Source organism: Malus sylvestris, chromosome 1, assembly GCF_916048215.2.
Source record: "Malus sylvestris chromosome 1, drMalSylv7.2, whole genome shotgun sequence".
NCBI lineage: Eukaryota > Viridiplantae > Streptophyta > Magnoliopsida > Rosales > Rosaceae > Malus > Malus sylvestris.
The window spans coordinates 23,041,888-23,060,701 of NC_062260.1; the positions used below are offsets into that span (position 1 = coordinate 23,041,888).

Sequence of the window (18,814 nt, forward strand, 5' to 3'; positions counted from 1 at the left end):
TCTCCCAGATCTGGTTACATTCATTATGCCACGGACAATCACCAGGGAAAAGTAAAAATAGACCCCACACCACCGTAGGCCGAAAGCAAGAACCCCTCCAGAGGCAATAATGCATGTAGGAAATGGAAGGTGGAGGTTAATGAATAGAAAGAAAGAAGGGTAATAAAGGGAGATGCAGGGGGAAATCTCTGGGGCAAGACCCAGAATTCACAATCAATTGGAAAAGATGGGTAGGTAAAAAGGGGGGAATCGAAAACAGCCGTGAGAGAGGGGAAACCCAACCACCAGATCAAAAGGACCAAAATCAAGATAGGGTTACCAAAATCAGGATAGGGTTTAGAGAGGAAAGGAAGTAAAGAGAGGGGACAGGACATCCACCCACAGAGAAGTCAAGGGAGAAAGGCTCGCACTCAGGCGGACTCTCACAAGGGAGAGAAAACTCTCACAGGGGAGAGAACTTTTTCCGGCAATTTGAATTTTGATTAGTCTGTAAAGTAATTGACCTAAAACCAACGCTTGACCTGATAGTTCCGGTGGGAGTTGTTAGATATCGGCATTCTTCTCTCATCTTGCCGCACTGGTCACTTTCATATTGTCTGGAAATAATTTGTTGTGATGACAATCGATATTTAATCAACTACTTGTGCGAATTTCTCTTAATCGGTTTTATTTGTGCGTATTTCTCGAAAGGAATGAAAAAACTTTCGAATGAAAGCCCGCCTCCGATGCCCGAGAAATGCTGAAAGGAAAGGCACAAAAGGTGTTGCGATTTAACTTGCTATTGAGGTCGTATTTGCCTTGGTTTTGTAGTTAAAAACCAATTGTTGTGAACATGGTTCGTGGATGCGAAACGTCAAAAGTGTAGATTTGCTTTGGTTTCGTTTGTAATTAAGTGGCATGTGATGTAAAAGTTGTTTTAAACCATACGATACGCACATGCATGAACTATGCTTCTCACATTCACAACCCACATGATACCAATTGTAAGATTTAAGCTTTCACATTCACTTTTTAGCTCATGATCCATGTCCTAAGTAAACCATCAAACTACTCTCTATCATACCTAGTTACGATTTTTTTTTTAGTACAACGATATATTTTACACTAAGGGGAGAGAGAGTTCAGCTAAGTTACAAAATGAGCAACCTAATTTGGTATCTAATTCGCCATCCACTATATTCGAACTTAAAACCTCTTACTTATAAGTGAAGAGGAATACTACCGGATCGTAGTACTGAGTGACACCTAATCACGATTTTGACATGCTAATAAGTTGCGATTAAGTTACCCATAGACACTCAACGACGTCACATATTTGAATAGACTTCAGTACCTATAAGCACTTAGTACGGACACATAATTGTCAAATTTTATCCAATAATTTAAACTAAGTGCCTAAAAACTGTTGAATTAAACTAAACAATTAATGAATCAAATATGTGTTGACGTTGATTTTATAAGTTATCAAGAAAAATTGAATTCGTTGGCCATAACTTATGGTGGAAGTCAGTAGACAAACAATGTGGATTAATAACTGGGTTTGACTAAACCAGGTCCATATAAATTAGGTAAACTAATCCCATTTTTCTTGGAGTAAAGAATATGCACTAGGTTCAGGCCGCCAAATGGCAAAGGCCTCCCGCACAAGACATTTCTAAGTTCGGTACCAGCAAAATCATGCTCAATTTCCAGTGAAGTGGCCCCATAATCCCGAGAGATTTTTTAGTGTGACTGGCATATGAGGTGGTACACAACGTGTCACTATACAAATGGTGTGATTTGTATGTTAAAAAATTAATAACTTAAAAAATAAAATTTTCCACCATTTACATAAAAACACGTGATGTACCATCCGTATTCCCGTCACAATAAAAAAATTTCTCCACAATCCCAAAGTAACTAACCTCATATAAATTTAACTTTTACCCTTGTTTAATCTTTTTTCCATTGATTTGTCAGACATGGCCACCACCGTCAAAACTTATTCAACAAATAGTGTGACAATATTTATTGATTCAAATATACACCTCTAACCTCTTGCATTTTATTATGTATAAGCGATATCGATGGAGTGAGAGATTCGGCACAGATATTTAAGATGCAACGATAAACGTTTTTAATTTTATTTATCTTTATATTTTAAGACAATTGGAAGTGTCTAAGCTAATAATCGAACATCCGGTGGATGAGCCCCTAATTCGAAAATCCTAAAGTTGTAGGTGCGAACGAATGAAGTTGCAGGGACCAGGGAGGGATTAGGTATATGAGTGTGCTATCCACATATTATTTTTTAATTCTCACACACTCGTTGTTAATTTATGTTCTTATATATTCTTTAATTCATTCTGACGACAACAAATTAAAAATACATGTGAAAAGTTAAAAAAATATATTTGTATAGCACATTCCCACATCTCTTAGGATATCAGTAAGTTTGGCAGCACATACACCTGGACTTTGGATCGTGCAAGTGCAGCAAATAATAATATTATTTCCAAATCACTAGAATTATATAAATATTGCTCTGTCCCTGCACGACCCCTTATTAGTTATCCCTTCACATGGCCGAAATTTATGGCAATCTCTTCCTTAACCTTTTCAGGCTTTTCTTAAGATCGGCTGCTAATACTTAATTAATTTGCTTAATTGACCAAACTAATTTTTACTCGAGCAATTAAAAATATGAGTCAAGACCAGAGTTAAAAAAAGATTGAAAAGAAAAAATACAGATGGATTCTAATTTCTACATAAATTTTAAGGAAAACTAATGAAAAATGATTGAAAATTTTGAGTTTTAACGATACGGATAAAATAAAAGGTAAAGTGAATAGTACCAGGTTTGATTTTTTAGTGTAAAAATGTGGTTTTTCATTAAAGTGAACAGTACGGTGGGTTTTTCGTTAAAACTTCGTAAATTTTATATTATCAATACATCGTCTTAACTCTTCATCCGATTCCTTCTCAAGTACAAACCTTTGGAATATGCTAGCATTTGACGTGTGTATTTAGTGGCTGATTTAGGATTCAAATCTTGGGTGGTATGTGTTAAAAGTCCAAGTTTTTTAGATAGAAACAGTGCAAAGGGTGCAAAAAAATAATTTTAGTTTATCCACTGAGGTATTTCGTCAAATGAGTGATATTGAGAGAATTTGTCGAGTATTGTCCACGCAACCTGTCAAGATACACTTAGCAGATATTACATCAAACAATTAGTAGGTATAAACTACAAGGGGACCTGTACAAAATGTTCGGAGGATCCTCGTTAGACCTTCACATTTATATTTCCTGAACTTTAAGTGATCATGGAACCACTTAGGTTCCAGTGTGCATCCGCCTCTGCGTGTGTAATGATGTGATGGTGATTAAATTATCTGTAAATGACTTTCACTCCTTATTAGTAGACAAAGTGTATTGATCATACTTTTCTTTTTGAACAAATAATATTATATACACTAAAGAAGTGAGAGAGTGAGCTAAACATCACGATGATTTAGTTGTACGCTTAATCGATAATCATAAACATACCGTTTCGCCTAAAAAATTTCCATTAAAAGATATTTTGAGCTCCACGGCAAGGATGATGTCGACCTATGTGATGTTTTAGTTTACAAGATGAAGGTGTCATTGACCATCTTTTTCCCTCAAAATCCAGACAAATTAGTGAACCTGGACTAATTCCTACACGGAAGGTCCGGATTGGACTGGATAGTATTATTACGGATATTCCCTTTTCCATCCAGACCAATGGTTAATCGGAAGCAGAATATACTCCTTTCTCGGCTCTCTGAACTTTGCTTGTCAAAACCCCACCAGTGCCATGTTAGCACCAGAGAGCTTCAACTCCAGCAACTCTGGTTGCAGCTTCGCAGTTGCAGGTAGCCAGCCATGTTTGGATGCACAATAGCTTGCTCAAATCAACAGATTAAAACGACTTGATTAATCTGGTTTTCTAAGGTTTTTTACTCCCAAACAAACAGCACTCATCGGAGTTTGGTGTTTTTTTTTTGAACTTCTTCGATGGCACAGATTGTTTTGACTGCTTCAGCTCCTCCTGTTCCCGTCAGTTGTAATTGTATGTTTCGATCTCTTAATTAATCCCCCCTTCTTAATTAGCTGCCCAAATTTGTTTTAAAATTCTTGGGGCTTGAACAAATGGATTCTGGATTCTGCTGTTTGGTTGCTGAGAAAATGTTGAGAGAAAGGGAAGAAAAGTAGAGCCAGAGTCACTGAGAACTTATGAAGTGTTGTGTGATTTGGTAATCTGATCAGAACCCAGATCGTGGTTTTGGATTATTTCTTGTATTTTTCCAGCACTTTCTCGGATTCCAAACAGAGTGGCATAAATTTGTGAATTTGGGGAAGGCTTTTGACATTTCTGGGAATTTTTGCAGATGGTGCAAAGCCGTGGAGTAAATCAGTGCTTCTCTGTTCTTCAAGACAATATGCGAGTACGAGCAGCTCTTCGCTATCGATCACAAGTTTCGGAGGCAGAAGCCTTCGGATCGTTGAGTCGAAAGCAAATGCAGCTGCAGCAGAAGCCGCCGCCAGTAGTGAAGGTTTTGAAGAGGTAGCTGAAGGGCAACGGGTCTCTTATTCATGGGCAGATAATAAGGTTAGGACTCTCTTCTCAATTTGCATTTTATAAACCCTTTTTACTTAAAGCTAAAGGTTAATTAATGCTACATTAATTACATTTAGAGGCGTTTTTAAACTGCTTATTTGGCGGAGTTGAAATTTACTTATTACATTAATTATTGTGATAAACTGATAAACGAAACATCACATGTTACATAATGCAGTTTTAAATACAATATTCTCACATTATTATTAAAGATTTATGAGTATTGTTACACTTATATACTATGTTTACTGACTACATTAAAGACTACATCTTTTTTATGCTGGTAAATTTCGGTTCAACTTATGTGAGATATGTGATCGATAAACCGAAGAAACAATAAGAACCATTCACATTTTACACGTTGTGCATATACACAACACTACAGTGCCCACCAAAAATTTATATAGCTCCCTTTTTGGGTACATACATTCCACCAAAGCAATTTCAAACTAAAAAAAGGAAGGAAGGTACACATATCACTAATTCAAGTGATAAATGCATTCATTAAAGCAAGCAAGTAATTTTCATCAAAGATTTTGTTTTACCAAACAAATTTAACGCTGAATTGATAGCAAATATTATATAGGTTTTTCAGTCTAAATGGTCTCTGAGATTGATATAACTCTTCATTTTGTTATTTAAGATTTAAAATCCATAGAAGTGGAGTCTGTGTTTGTCCACCGTCACCATGAAAATCTTCGTTAAATAAGACCAAAACGACAAAAATACCCTTTTTTTTTTTCAAATCATTTTGAACCATTGTTTCTCAAACTAAGGATATTTTTGTTATTTGGATCCTTATTTAATAGAGATTTTTCGCGAAATGATCAAAATATTGATGATTGACAAACTTGATGATCATTTCTATTGATTTTAAACCTCAGCGGTAAAATACCAAAAAGAAATACAAACAAGAAGAAGCATCTGATTAGTGATCAAGTCGAGTGGATTAGAAGGGTACCCAACCACTAGTTAAAATAATAATGTTCTGCTACTTAGTCGTTTGCATGGATGATGATCCAAATTTCTAGTAGCTCGAAAAGAATAAAAATGCTGGCCAGATTCGAACAAGTCGTAATTTAAAAACATTTGGACTGGAATTTTGATGTTGCGATGTGGCCTAACATAATCTTTTAATTTTGTATTCAACCAATCAAAAGAAAATAAAATAAAAAAGGTGCGTCGGCCGTTGAGAATTTCCTCATTTATACGGACCGGCTATTACGGCAGACACTTCCAAGTCGTATACGTAGTTCCCATACACGTATTTTAAAGCAATAATAATAAATAATACTTTAATAAATCTTAAGTATGAAATTTCTTTATTTGCTTTCTAATTTCTTTATTCGATTGGACAAAAAAGAAGATTATTGACTTTCTCTTAAAAAAAATAAAAATATTCGTTCAAAATAATTGGTAAAAATATCATGTCTGAATCACATAAATACGATGACGATACATAATTATAATTAGTTTGATTCTGAATACGGATATGAGTGAGTTCACACCTCTTTGTAAAAGTATTTTATAGATTCGTCATTTTTTTTTAATAAAGTCCAAATACTTTGGGAGAAAATGAAGAAAGGTATTGTTTTATTATTCAATTCTTTAATAAGCTAAAGATACCATTAAAATTAAGTTCATACAATTAATTTTAAAAACTGAAGTCCACTTCCCCTTTAGTTCACAGCAAAAGAAAAATAGAAAAATTAAAAAAAAAAAAAACCAATTAAAAATTAAAAACAAAAAAACTAATTAATTTTTTTTGTCAAAAAAAAAAAAAACTAATTAAACTACTGACAGATAAAGGGAAAAGAATGAACGAAGTGAATTCTCGCGTACGCGTTTACCTCTCTCTCTGCTTTAAAACTCTCTCCCCTCTCTCTCTCTATCTCTCTCTCTCCGTCCTCCCCTCCCCTATTTGCAGAAGAAGCACATTCCTCGTCGGTCGTCCTAAAAAATCTGACCCAGCGACGCAGCCTCTCTCTAAATTCCAACGCAGACCCAACTCCCCCACCTCCCTCCCTCTCCCTTTCTCCGTCGGCATCTCAGAATCCCCAATTTTTCCTGCTGTTTTTCGTTTTTCAATTTCCTCAATAAATTCGCAGTCTTTTCGATGGACCTAGATTCTCAGATCCATGGGAGGCCGACCCATGTTTCTACATAACCCAATTCTTCATTCTGCACCTGGGTTTTCACCAATGCCCCAACCCTAGCAGATCCCACCCCCACCTGAATTTAACGCATTCTGGGTTTTTCCCCAAATCTCAGCCGTCCGATCGAGACCCGCCTCGGAAAATGAAGGGGAAGAGCCGCTTGTTCACGATCGGGCTCGTCACCGCCTGGTACTCATCCAACATTGGGGTTTTGCTGCTGAACAAGTACTTGCTCAGCAACTATGGCTTCAAGTACCCGATCTTCCTCACCATGTGCCACATGACGGCTTGCTCTCTGCTCAGCTACGTCGCAATTGCTTGGATGAAGATGGTTCCTATGCAGACCATTCGATCCCGGGTCCAATTCTTGAAGATCATGGCGCTCAGCCTGGTGTTTTGTGTCTCCGTCGTGTTTGGGAACATTTCGCTGCGGTATTTGCCGGTGTCGTTTAACCAGGCTATTGGCGCCACCACGCCGTTCTTCACTGCGGTTTTCGCCTACTTAATGACTCTCAAAAAGGAGGCTTGGCTCACGTATCTTACCCTCGTTCCTGTTGTTACAGGAGTCGTCATTGCAAGTGGGGTATGAGCTCTCTTCCTTCTGTTAATTTTTGCTTTGTTTAATGCAAATTCAAGTGTTTTATTGAGAATTGCTGTGAATTCTGGAAATGGGTTTGCTTTGGTATGAGCTGCTGTGGATGGGAATTGAGCAACTTTGCTTAGACTAGTCTGAATTGTGGGATATGGGTTGGGATGGATTGGTGGCATTTTCGCCAATTCAGTTGTTTATAACTCCAATTGGTTTTAACCGTCCATAGGTTTAGAGAAAAACTGTTTTCAGAAGATCTATCAAAACCAAAAGGAAAGATGAATTTTTGGACCTGAGGTTTTAGTATCTACCTGAGATCTGATATATTTCTATTAAGCTGAGCTTAGTTCAAGATTTAACTGAATCGGGGTGAATAAAAAGTACTTTGGGTGCATGAAAGTGGGTGGCTTTTTCCAATTTCCCTAGTTAATATAGCCAGTAAAGTTGTGAGATTGTGCAAACGTATGTGGAGCCTTCAATTTGACCGGAGCAATGCATCTCATAGTTTGTTCTTTTTACATGGCCGCAGGGTGAACCAAGTTTCCATTTATTTGGTTTCTTAATATGCATAGCAGCAACCGCTGCCAGGGCGCTTAAATCAGTGCTACAAGGGATTTTGCTTTCTTCTGAAGGGTAAGGAATCCTTATGTGTTTGCTCTATCAGTCTCTATATGGTTGAATGGGTACTGAATGACTTGCCTTTATATTCCAGGGAGAAACTGAATTCTATGAACCTCCTTCTGTATATGGCTCCGATAGCCGTTGTTTTCTTACTTCCCGCAACACTTATCATGGAAGAAAATGTTGTCGGTATAACACTAGCTCTTGCAAGAGATGATGTCAAGATCATATGGTACCTACTATTCAATTCAACGTTGGCATATTTTGTAAATCTGACCAACTTTTTGGTCACAAAGCACACCAGTGCTCTAACTCTTCAGGTTTGTCTCCCTTCTTGATGTAACATCTTTTTAATTGTTAATCAAAATGTATTTTAAATGCCGTTAACACTTGTTACGTTCTAGCATTTAGAAGATTTCATGAATAAAAGTTACAGTTTGGGCAGTACTGAAGTTGCAGGGAGTTCTGTCCTCAGGGTTTAAGTGGTGAAACTACTTGGATTTTGTTGCTTATAGGATGAGTCATCCTAATCTTATAGGGACTAGTTCTGTTAATGGGGTTGAGAAATAATGGTTTATTGGTGTGTGTTCAAGGATGGCACCTGCTGGAAAATAGCCGGTTATATGGGGCTGTGAACATTATACCATGGCAGAATTTATAATCTAGGACCAGATGCGTTAGATTGAAGGCACTAGTAGGACAAGAGGATGTCCATTCATATGTTCGCGTGGCTATGTTGGCTAGTGTTTTTGTTTGACGTGTTGAAAAATCGAAATGATCATGATAAAATCTGGTGTTTACTGTATTTTTCTAAATTACTTCGTTGTTTCCTTTAATGTGAAAGGAGCTGTAGCAAGTAACTAACGGAATGTTTGGTTATCCAGGTTCTAGGGAATGCTAAAGGAGCTGTAGCTGTGGTGGTCTCGATATTAATTTTTAAAAATCCAGTTTCCGTGACTGGAATGATGGGTTACACTCTTACAGTCTTTGGAGTGATCCTATACAGCGAAGCCAAGAAACGAAGTAAATCATAGTTCCGGGAAAGCATCAAGTGAAATGTCTTACGTTTTGTATTTTGTACTGCGAGAACAGCAGTGGCCGTCCTGGAGGCATAGTTGGGGGGTACATGCGAGCAGTTGGTGCCGGGATCTTGCCTCTACAAATTTTATTTTTTTCCCTGGAAGCCTGAGTACGTGAGTGGCTTCCATTTGTATCAGCAAACAACGCAGGATAAGTCGAAAAAAGTAGGAAACTTAATAAGTGACTAGTATTACGGAGGAAAATCAGTATCGTTTTATCATTTTATTCTTTCAGCAAAAGGGTTGTAGAATTGGTCTCCACACATTCAGTCTGTTATTAACATTTCTTCTATTGAATCAATGAAAACAAAACCATTCACAATTTCACTATTTGGTACTTGCATCTCAGACGCTACATTGTATAACTGTCTATTTTCCTACGGGGTGTGCTATCCACACACCCTTTTACTTCTCACACACCGTCTTAATTTTAGGCTGTCGGATCGAATATCAGAAATTAACAAGGGGTGTGCGAGAAGTAAAAAGAAGTGTGTGGATATCACACCCCTTTTCCTACCAGTTCTGACGCCGAGGATGCAATTGTTGGCCAACAACACGAAATATCTGCCGGAAGATTTCAAATGTTGCATGTTTGTAAAGCAAAAATATGATGGTCCGAAAACATTATTTTGATCTTGAAAGGGGTGATGAAACTGCTCAACCTCCACTTCATTTTCACCTTCCGGCTCCGCTACGTTTCCGACATCCACGCGAGGAGCCAAGTGGAAGAACCCTATGTAACCCATGTCAGCAAACTCTACTCAATCACCACCAGCAGATGTGAATTCGAAGACACTTTGGTTTTCACCTGCCTCGTGGATGGGATTGCCGCGGCAAGCGGAATCATACTGCTCAGAGTAATGGTCAAGATAACAGGCTCCTCCATTTCTGTAATGGTAGCTTCATCAGGCTTCATATAATATGTAATTGCAGCATATTAGCTGATGTGAAAATCCCATCTCTTTACCAAAACTACCATTTTTGTGACTTTTTTTTTTGGGGGGGGGGGGGGGAAGTCATATTTCTGCAGAAAAATAAGAACCTTGTCGACAGGAACGTTGTGAAGAAACAGTCCCAGATTCTCACCATTGGTGGAGAACTTCACAACTTCATTGCTCACAGAGAACTTCGCAGCTTCATTGCTCACAGATATCCTTGCAAATCGTAGCAAGCCTTGCCGGCAGCATCCTTGACAGTGGTTTGGCATTCTTCTTGTGGTCTTCGTTAGCTTCATCATGTAAACAGGAACTCGTATCTCGAGTCTTGATCTTCATGACAGAGAATTTTGAACAAGAAATCAACAAATTTACGATGAACAAAGTCAGAGTTGCAAGACATGAACTGAAGTATCATCATCTCTGCTTTTTCTGAAAACAAATCAAGTTCGATTCTCTAAAACACACAAACTAAGCCTATCTCCGAGAACCAGCCCTGCCCGAAAACCGAGTTACGATACCAACAAATCCCAGAAATGAAGAAAAGAAAGAAAATAGAAGCGATTCAAGAAACTGAAAGAAAATGCAGAACATAGGTTGAGGTTTCCGTAAACTTAACAATAAAATGCAATGCGCGAAAGTTGTTCTCCGCCGGAGAGATCAGAAAGTTGTCGCCGTTCTCCGACGGAAAAATCCTTAAGCCTGAATCTGAATGAATGATTTGTCCCATCCGATCCGACGGTCACCCATTTCTTTTTCTTTCCTTTGTTCCAATATGGATTGGTGTGATCAAGTTCGCTCATTTTGGCATCAGACAAACCATTCTCGATACTCATTTTGGAAGCACTTATAAAATAACTAAAAGTTTGACCAAAAAGGTTAAAAGTGTTCCTGGGTAAGAAGAAACACTTGAAGTGCTATATAGAAGCACTTAAAAGTGTTTTTTGGAAGAAACAATTGCTATGTACTTGCATGTCAAGTTCTTCAAAATTTCGATGTATTTCAACTGCTTTTGACCCAATGTGTTTTGTATAAAAACATTTCCAAACGAGCTCTCCGTCCGAATGCTATGCGAAGAACATAAGCCAGGTTATGGAACGGGACAAGAAAAGCCCATTACAATATTTTTCAGCAGATGAAGGAAAGGGGTGAGCGCAGATGGTAAGAGCGGGCAGAAAAATTCTCGACTCTTACCGTACGCACAGCCGTCATATGGTATTATCATTCCCCATGTTATAATAAGAATGTGCAATCTATTGATATTTTAGATATGGTTGAATTGTAACACCACATGACCGTCACATTGAAGAATTTTCGGGTGAGAGGGAAGCAGGAAAATGAAACGAAGATGACAGACTCTTTTCATATATTTGCCAAATGCCGAGAAAAATGGTGACAACATGAACTTACTGCAAACAAAGCCCTGAAGGTCTTTTTACAACTGCCGGACCCAGAATCACATACAGGAAGCAAAACACAACAATGTGCCCAAGATTGATGAGCCAAATAAAATAGAGAAGTACCAAGTTTTCTCACTCCGCCATGGAAAAGCATGAGGCTGAAGAGGAATACAACACTCTTAAACAAACGAAAGCCATGTGATCGAACATTTAAATATGGAATTTATGCTTCTGGAATGGAGGCTACTGCTGCTGTTGCTGCCGCCGCCGCCGCTGCTGTGCGCTTAATTGATGCAGACTTAATAAGATGGTTGTAGCTCCCCTTCTCCTTGAAAAGCTGGGAGAAATGGTGCTTGCAGTATAGAATGCCCTCCAAAGCCGCGTAGTTTGAGGGAGTAATAGGACAGCCGCCGTGAGAACACTTGAAACACGACTTGTGATAGGCCTGGCTCTCCACAGTCACCTGCAAAATTTTGTTTCAATACACTCGAATTAGTTTCATGGGGTTTTTTCATATCTTTGTGAGTTATATAAGAAAAAAGTTAATTTTCTCCCAATAACTATTGCAGAGGAACTCATTTGTTACTATGGAGGTCATGTGAAATTCGTGGACCTTCAAACACCTTTGATTATAAAAAAAAAGGTCGTACCCAGTGCACAAGGCTCCCGCTTTACGCAAGGTCTGGGAGAGGTGAATGTCGGCTAGCCTTACCCCCATTTATGGAGAGGCTGCTCCCAAGTCTCGAACCCGAGACCTACCGCTCATGGGCAAAGGCACTTGCCATCGCACCAAGTGAAACACCTTTGATTATAATTAGGAATATTACATAGAACATGTGCTCAACTTATATCAAAGCAACGAAGTGCCAGTTCCAACCAATTCATTTTTGTTTGGACAAAAAGGGGAAAGCAAAATAGAATAGTCGAAAGAAAAATTATCGACAAAAGACATCTTGGGATCCTACCTTCTCCAGTGGATAAGCGGTTTTACCACAAGTAGCACATTTGTCTTGTGTTCCAGAAAACATGCTAGCAGCTTTGCTAGGTGACCTAGTCTGAACCAAACACAAACATTTGAGAATCAGTGTTGCCGCTATCTGATAGTATAAGAATATTCTGTTACTAAAAAACGGAGTTTATAACAGCGATGTAGAGAAGTTTACCAGCTCTGGAGTTAACTTCTCAGCTGACTTTGCAGCTGTTGCAAATTAAATTTATAGAAGATTAAAACAGTAAACAACAAACCATGCAGAGACATCAAAGACGGTTTCAACAGGAAAAAGAGAAAGACATACGTGACTGAAAGTTCTTGTTGAAATTGCCAGTCTCCTTGAAAAGTTGCTCAAAGTGAGGCTTACAATATAGAACACCTTCCATTGAGGAATAATTGCTCAGCTTTAAAGACAAATATTACAAAACATTAGAAACAAGAGGAAACTTCCATAAACAATTCCATATGTTACATATCTTAAATTGAACAGAATTCGGATCAATGGCACAAACAAATCTCACTATTCGAGTCCTCTTTCTAACATATACGTTCATACGTCAATAAATTCAAATGTACGTTCATATGCGAGGGTTTGGGACACAAATTTAAGTATTTCTTTTCCCATTGTATTGTATTATCTATTAATAATCTTCAAATTTTGATATTCGAATAAGGTTGCAAGTAAAATGTGTGTTCCTACGCAAGATTTTCGATTATTAACCAATATTTATGTCATTACACCCATTGCCATGATACTAAATAATTTGGTCAGAAGTATCGATAAAACGATAATATTTATAATTTGCTTTGAATCATTTGAAAATGATGCATCTAAGTTCCACTTCCACACAAAACGGATCGAAAATCGCAAAGAAAGCATGAAACGAGGCAGAATTGATGGTTGGTTGAGTACCTTCAAAGTCCCTTTGCAGTGGGTGCATTTGAAGCAAGACTTGTGGTAGGAAATCTCATCGGCAGATAGCTCCTCCACTGGGTAAACTGTCTTTTCACAAGCCTTGCATTTCTGCTGGGTGCCAATGAAAGACATATTTCTATCTCCTTCTAGATCTGATTCTTCTCTTTTTACCAAGATCACCCCCTCTCAACCTTCCACCTGCAATGAACAATTTAACAAAACAAAATTCAGGATCAAACGAGCTCTGTTTGTTTCCCGAGAAAGTAGAAGAAAGAAAAGGACTTTAAATTATTTGTGTAAAAGTACAGAGATTCATTGACCCAGATACGGGAAAACAGTAAAGTTACAGAATTTGGCAACTTTATCAACAAATCGACAGAAAACCCAAAAACCCAAAATCCCATATCTCTTTTCCAGCTTTCCCAGAAACCGATCTAAAACTTTTAGAACATAAACAGCTAAATAATAAATAAAAAAATTACTCATTTTTTCTCTGATCCAACCTTCAAAGCACCCAAATGCAAGAACAAATTAATGGAGATCTGGCAGCATAGATTACGAAATGAAGTCAATAAAAATCCTCCAGAGTCAGAAAAGCGTACCCTTTGAAGCTTTAAGGCTGACTGAGTGAAGCTCAAAAATCTCGATAATTAAAAAGGGTAAAATAAAAAAGAAAAGATTTTGAAAACGAAATGGGTGAGGAAGGGCAAATGGGTCCTTTTCCGTACGGAAGGAGTGTGATGGCAAGCGGATGGATATGGCGAGCGCTTTTTGCAGGGAGCGGATGCAGCGTAGTGGAGAAGACGACGATGATGAAATTATAGAGAGAGAGATAGAGAGACCCCTCCAAAATCCAAATCCAATGAGAGAGATTTTAAAGGCGTTGTAAAATAATAAATAGGAATAAAAATATCCGCGCTGGACACACTTTGTATCGTTCAACTTCAACTACTCGATTTTACGCGGCTCTTTGTTGCCTACAAATTTACACATTGACCCCTATTTACGATAAATTTTTCAATGTGACACGTGGTATACCCTTCGTATTCCGGTCACAATAAAAAATTTCTATTTATTTACTTTACTTTTTACGGGGGGACTTGAACTCATCGCAAATATACGTCATCTATGCATACATATGAGTCGAACGATTTTTATAATAGGACTAAAAAAGTGAGTGTTATGCTAATATATTGAGCTCGTGTAGGAATCACACATTTATAGTGGGTCGAAAATTTGTAGGTGATACTTTTAAAGTAGTGGGTTCAAAGGTATGAATCGCACATATATTGAACTCACACTTGTGTAGTAGTGTTATAGGTATCAAACTCAAGTGGCCTGATTCTTATAAATAAGTATCACATTCACTCAAATTACGGTAAAACCCTAAGACTTCCTCTGATCAAATGAAGATAACAACTACTTTACTTAAACAAAGGCTACTCGAACTTTCTAAAATTGTTTATGATATGACAAAGTGTTTTTTAGTAACCAAAAACACTTCTGATTGTGTTTGGTGAAAGAACTAAATAAACTTTTACGTCGTAAAAATGTTTTTTTTAAGCACTTGGGTCATTGGGAATCACTTGGAGTTTTAATAAAAACACTTGTTGAAAGCAAATTTGAACATAATTGTTGTTTGTAGAGGTAGTCCCAAATGAGCGCTCAACTCCTTCCAATGTACTCATTGACAATGAGCCAAGCAAGGTTCATGCTAATTGGTAGATAAATGGTTAGTAAATAATTAAAATTAAAAGGCTAATCTGTTTCAGTTTTAAGTATTTAGAGGATAATTAAATGCATATAATCTAAGGCTGTGGTTGCACCACATCATTAACTACGGTAAACATTCTAAATTAAAATTCGTTTCGAAATACGGTGGTAATTAATTGTGATTTGGTCATTGGGTGTATGATTTAACCACTAATTTAGTTCCCAACCAAAACAAAGATAAACAAAACTACAAATTTGTCGGAAAAAAATGCCTTGACCAGTACAAGACAAAGTGGTCACCAACAAATAAAATAAAACAGAATGAGGCATTGATTGATGATGTTCCACTTACACCACTTTTTGGGTGTCAATTGTCAAAGACATCGAATTTTCTATGCTCCATCTATTTGCCGGGATATTAATGTTATTGCTAGGATATTAATATTATCCACTTACGTGCACTCAACCTAGCCTTAACCTATTTTGCCTATGTCAAGAGTTGTTTATTGATCATTTTAAATTATTTTTAAAATGACTATAAATATTTTTGGTGATATTAATTTTAGATTCCAAAAGTACTTTAAATAAAAAAACATCATATATGTGATATGTTTTTCCAAGATCTACTTGAATTTTTATTAAAGATTTGTTTGAAAATATTTTCATCAAAAATGCTTTTAATCATTTTAAAAACTTACAAATAAGCCTATGTTTGTGCAGAGTTAAATCCGCAAATAAGCTCAGTCGAAGGAAGCTCTAGACATTATCATGGATAACTTGCAGGAAGACAAAGCCGAATGGTTTGATTTAAATTGATTGTACTTGTCTTCCTTTATACGTGTTTTTTTCTCTCTCTCTCTCCCTATCTAGAAATCAAGATCCAGAGCCTTTTCTCCGGCTTCAACTTTCAGCCGCCGCCCTTACTTTTGCTCAGGGTAGGCGGCAACCCGCTACTTCCTCCTCTTTCAAGTTTGCTTCTTCCCTTCTCTTTCCCTCTTTCCCTCCTTACCTCATTTGCCTTTTTCTTCTTTTTCCTCCCCTCTCACATTCCTCTGCTCCATTCCCCTCCCTGCATCCATCTTTTCATCTCTTCTTTCCAGTCTCATTCTTTCGTTTTATTCTCGGTTTTCTCTGAGTTTATCTTAGTTTTCCCTGAGATGGGTCTCAACTATCCCCTGAGCTTGTCTCAGATCTCCATTCCCATCCCACCATGCACTCGAATAGGCGGGCTCCGATCATGAATAGAATACCAAATCTACTACCCTCCTTCACTTCCCTTCCCCCAACCGACATGCCTATGCCGGATCCCTTTGGAGGCCAAGTGTTGGGTATTTTACATACACCCCTTAGCCTCACTTTCTACTCATATGATACTTTGTTTGTATATATTTGCAGGGGTTCGTGAAAGGGATTTGGATCTAATGTCTACTTTCTCGGTTCGGAGTTTGCCCTCCCCCGAGGATGTGATGGCCGCGACGATGTGGTCTTTGATGCTGAAATTAGGGTATTTTATTGTCTGTTTTTTTGCTGTTTTCAGACCTAAGCTTGTGTAGGCCTCATGTTGTATCTTAGGTTGCTACTCTCATTTTGTTTAGGCTACTTTCCCTATAGTTGATTATCCAGTCTTTTTTTAGCCTTGTACTAGTTTTTATCATAATGAAAGTTGATTTTTTGATAAAATAAAAAATTGATTGTACTTATAGGGAATAGTTGACTTCTAAGTCGCTAATGCAAATCATTCATTTTTATTCGACTGAGTTGAAATCCTGACAAGATTTTTATCGAGGCACATTATGCCCCTGTTCCCAAATTCTATGTTTTTCTAATCATCAATAAATATCGTACTTTCTAAAAAAACAATTCCCAAATTTGTAACTCAAGTAAGTGTTAACAAGGCCCTCGATCAATATTGCTTGTATTGCAAAATTATTTGGCACTCAAGCATTAGTACACCAATCACTTATTTGGATACCCTTTTCATATTATATGCAAGAATTCTCAAATCGAAAAGTATTTTGTTATCCAATTGGGATAAAATAAATTCGATACAATGTTCACAATACAGCAATAAAGTGTTGATAAAAAAATGATTAATAATTTTTTTTTTAAATTGAGAGAATTTTTGCAGAAATTAACATTAATTGAGATGAAAAAATGAAGTCGTGAGAGACTATTTTGGTAGGGATGGGTATTAGGTGCCTCGGTCGGGTTGATTTTAATCCGTTGGCCAACCAATAGGCTTGGTAGGCTCTCGAATTGACATTATTGAAACCCAATTCCACCATTTTCATCCAAGAAAATGGACAAACCAATCAACTCAAACCATTCTAAAGCAGGTTTGAGATTATTTACTTTCTTTCTTGTTTTTAAAGTGACCGTGAGTGACAAATAATCCAAAATGCATGTCATATTAGACTTAAATAATGTTAATTTGGTGTTGTTGAGTCCCTATTTGTTAATATTGGAATTTCATTATTTAACTAAATTTTAAATAAACAAGTGTGTTTAATAACTATTAAATTTTATGTATATGTCTATCTATTGTATGTTTAAAAATTATTGATATTCGAGTAGGTCAGATTCTATTATTAATAGGGAACTTTAACGAAAAGCACTCGGTACTGTTCACTTTAACGAAAAACCACATTTTTACACTAAAAAGTCAATCTTGGTACTATTCACTTTATCCTTTATTTTGTCCTTATCATTAAAACTCAAAGTTTTCAAACCCTTTTCATTAGTTTTCTTTTATTAATAATACTTAAACTCAACCCAACCCAACCCACTTACTAAATGGGTAGTCTAATTTTTACTCAAAAATAATTTTTAGAGTTTACAACCCAACTAACTAAACCCATTTTGGTTGGGTTGGTCAGTAAAAACACTAAATTGTCCACCCCAAACTCTATGAAAGTGATTCAAATGAGATAGCTAGCATTGTATTGATTCACTAAATGACTAACGATGTAAGTTTTAAGTAAAATCGGGTGATAATTCTCGTTAATTAAATTGATCCAGTACACATTATTATATAACCTTACAAAGAGCTAAGATCAATGACACGACCATCTATCCTAATCTTGATACATTGTGAAGTCCCAATGTATGAACGTGTGCGCGGCTGACCGTAGTAGACGTAATGAGTTGAATAAAGCTAGGTCCTGAGGGAGACAGCACGCGCTTGAACTGCATGCTGGACATTGTATTCGCCAAACCTTTTATTACCTCAAGCCACGATAACCATAATTCGGTATCAGTGGTTTCCTATCCTGCTATTCATCCGAATTCCTGCTTAGAGGATTGACATTGTAAAGTTGTCCAATGATCGTATGTGGAAAGCGTTTAGTCTCGTGTACCCAAGGAGTTTATGTGCAGATGCAAATAAGACTCTCGATTATATATAACATTTCTTGCCAGTATAAATTGGCAATTAATTAAACATGGTTTGGCTAAGATTTTGACCTTGCTGATCATATGTGCCGGTATTTTCCATGTCCCGGTCGAGTAGAATCATCCTCTTTTGAACTTAGGTACTTGAATTCTGCCCATATGAATCGTCTTCCTCGATCTGACTGATGATTCTACTATATACTTGCGCTAAATGCAGTAAGGAAACAATGCTAAATCCATGCCAAAGCTCGTAAATAATTTATGTAAGCTCAAGAGAACGTGGACAAAATGCAATAGCTTTTGAAGAAATTAAGGTTCAAATATACATGAAAAATAATTTGACTTGAAAATATGTTTTTTAATCAGTGTTTTAGGAATTGAATCAATGTTTTTTGATACTGGG

At 37.1% G+C, this 18,814-nt stretch overlaps 3 protein-coding genes across 4 annotated transcripts; 1 reads left to right on the plus strand and 2 right to left on the minus strand.

Annotated features, from left to right (window-relative positions):
• Window positions 1-3,757: 3,757 nt before the first annotated feature.
• Window positions 3,758-9,393, plus strand: LOC126622003 (probable sugar phosphate/phosphate translocator At3g11320). Of its 2 annotated transcripts, none has more exons than XM_050290643.1 (6): window positions 3,758-3,875; window positions 4,392-4,612; window positions 6,893-7,360; window positions 7,896-7,999; window positions 8,079-8,307; window positions 8,872-9,393. In XM_050290643.1, the coding sequence occupies exons 1-6, from the start codon at window positions 3,818-3,820 to the stop codon at window positions 9,019-9,021; spliced, it is 1,230 nt and encodes a 409-aa protein (XP_050146600.1). In that variant the 5' UTR covers window positions 3,758-3,817; the 3' UTR covers window positions 9,022-9,393. The 2 variants fall into 2 exon arrangements, with proteins under 2 accessions (XP_050146600.1, XP_050146607.1); XM_050290650.1 differs by having other exon boundaries at window positions 3,764-4,072.
• Window positions 9,394-9,823: 430 nt separating this feature from the next.
• On the minus strand, window positions 9,824-10,303 carry LOC126614747 (proliferating cell nuclear antigen-like). The gene is made up of 2 exons (XM_050282404.1): window positions 10,109-10,303; window positions 9,824-9,976 (listed from the first exon to the last, which is right to left on the minus strand). Exons 1-2 carry the CDS (start codon window positions 10,301-10,303, stop codon window positions 9,824-9,826), a joined length of 348 nt encoding a protein of 115 aa, XP_050138361.1.
• A 1,036-nt stretch (window positions 10,304-11,339) lies between these two features.
• On the minus strand, window positions 11,340-14,196 carry LOC126622050 (LIM domain-containing protein WLIM2b-like). The gene is made up of 6 exons (XM_050290702.1): window positions 13,911-14,196; window positions 13,306-13,506; window positions 12,697-12,796; window positions 12,565-12,599; window positions 12,367-12,456; window positions 11,340-11,864 (listed from the first exon to the last, which is right to left on the minus strand). The coding sequence occupies exons 2-6, from the start codon at window positions 13,438-13,440 to the stop codon at window positions 11,625-11,627; spliced, it is 600 nt and encodes a 199-aa protein (XP_050146659.1). The 5' UTR covers window positions 13,441-13,506; window positions 13,911-14,196; the 3' UTR covers window positions 11,340-11,624.
• Window positions 14,197-18,814: the final 4,618 nt, after the last annotated feature.

What these genes read in the sequence shown, in the direction of transcription:
- LOC126614747 (XM_050282404.1), bottom strand. Translation starts at nt 10,303, where the DNA reads ATGATGAAGCTAACGAAGACCACAAGAAGAATGCCAAACCACTGTCAA. An exon ending in ACAACGTTCCTGTCGACAAG is followed by an intron (nt 9,977 to 10,108) that starts GTTCTTATTTTT and finishes TATTATATGAAG; the next exon opens with CCTGATGAAGCTACCATTAC.
- LOC126622003 (XM_050290643.1), top strand. Translation starts at nt 3,818, where the DNA reads ATGTTAGCACCAGAGAGCTTCAACTCCAGCAACTCTGGTTGCAGCTTC. An exon ending in ATTCATGGGCAGATAATAAG is followed by an intron (nt 4,613 to 6,892) that starts GTTAGGACTCTC and finishes CCCAAATCTCAG; the next exon opens with CCGTCCGATCGAGACCCGCC. An exon ending in GAGTCGTCATTGCAAGTGGG is followed by an intron (nt 7,361 to 7,895) that starts GTATGAGCTCTC and finishes ACATGGCCGCAG; the next exon opens with GGTGAACCAAGTTTCCATTT.
- LOC126622050 (XM_050290702.1), bottom strand. Translation starts at nt 13,440, where the DNA reads ATGTCTTTCATTGGCACCCAGCAGAAATGCAAGGCTTGTGAAAAGACA. An exon ending in ACTGCAAAGGGACTTTGAAG is followed by an intron (nt 12,797 to 13,305) that starts GTACTCAACCAA and finishes TTGTCTTTAAAG; the next exon opens with CTGAGCAATTATTCCTCAAT. An exon ending in CAACAAGAACTTTCAGTCAC is followed by an intron (nt 12,600 to 12,696) that starts GTATGTCTTTCT and finishes AATTTGCAACAG; the next exon opens with CTGCAAAGTCAGCTGAGAAG.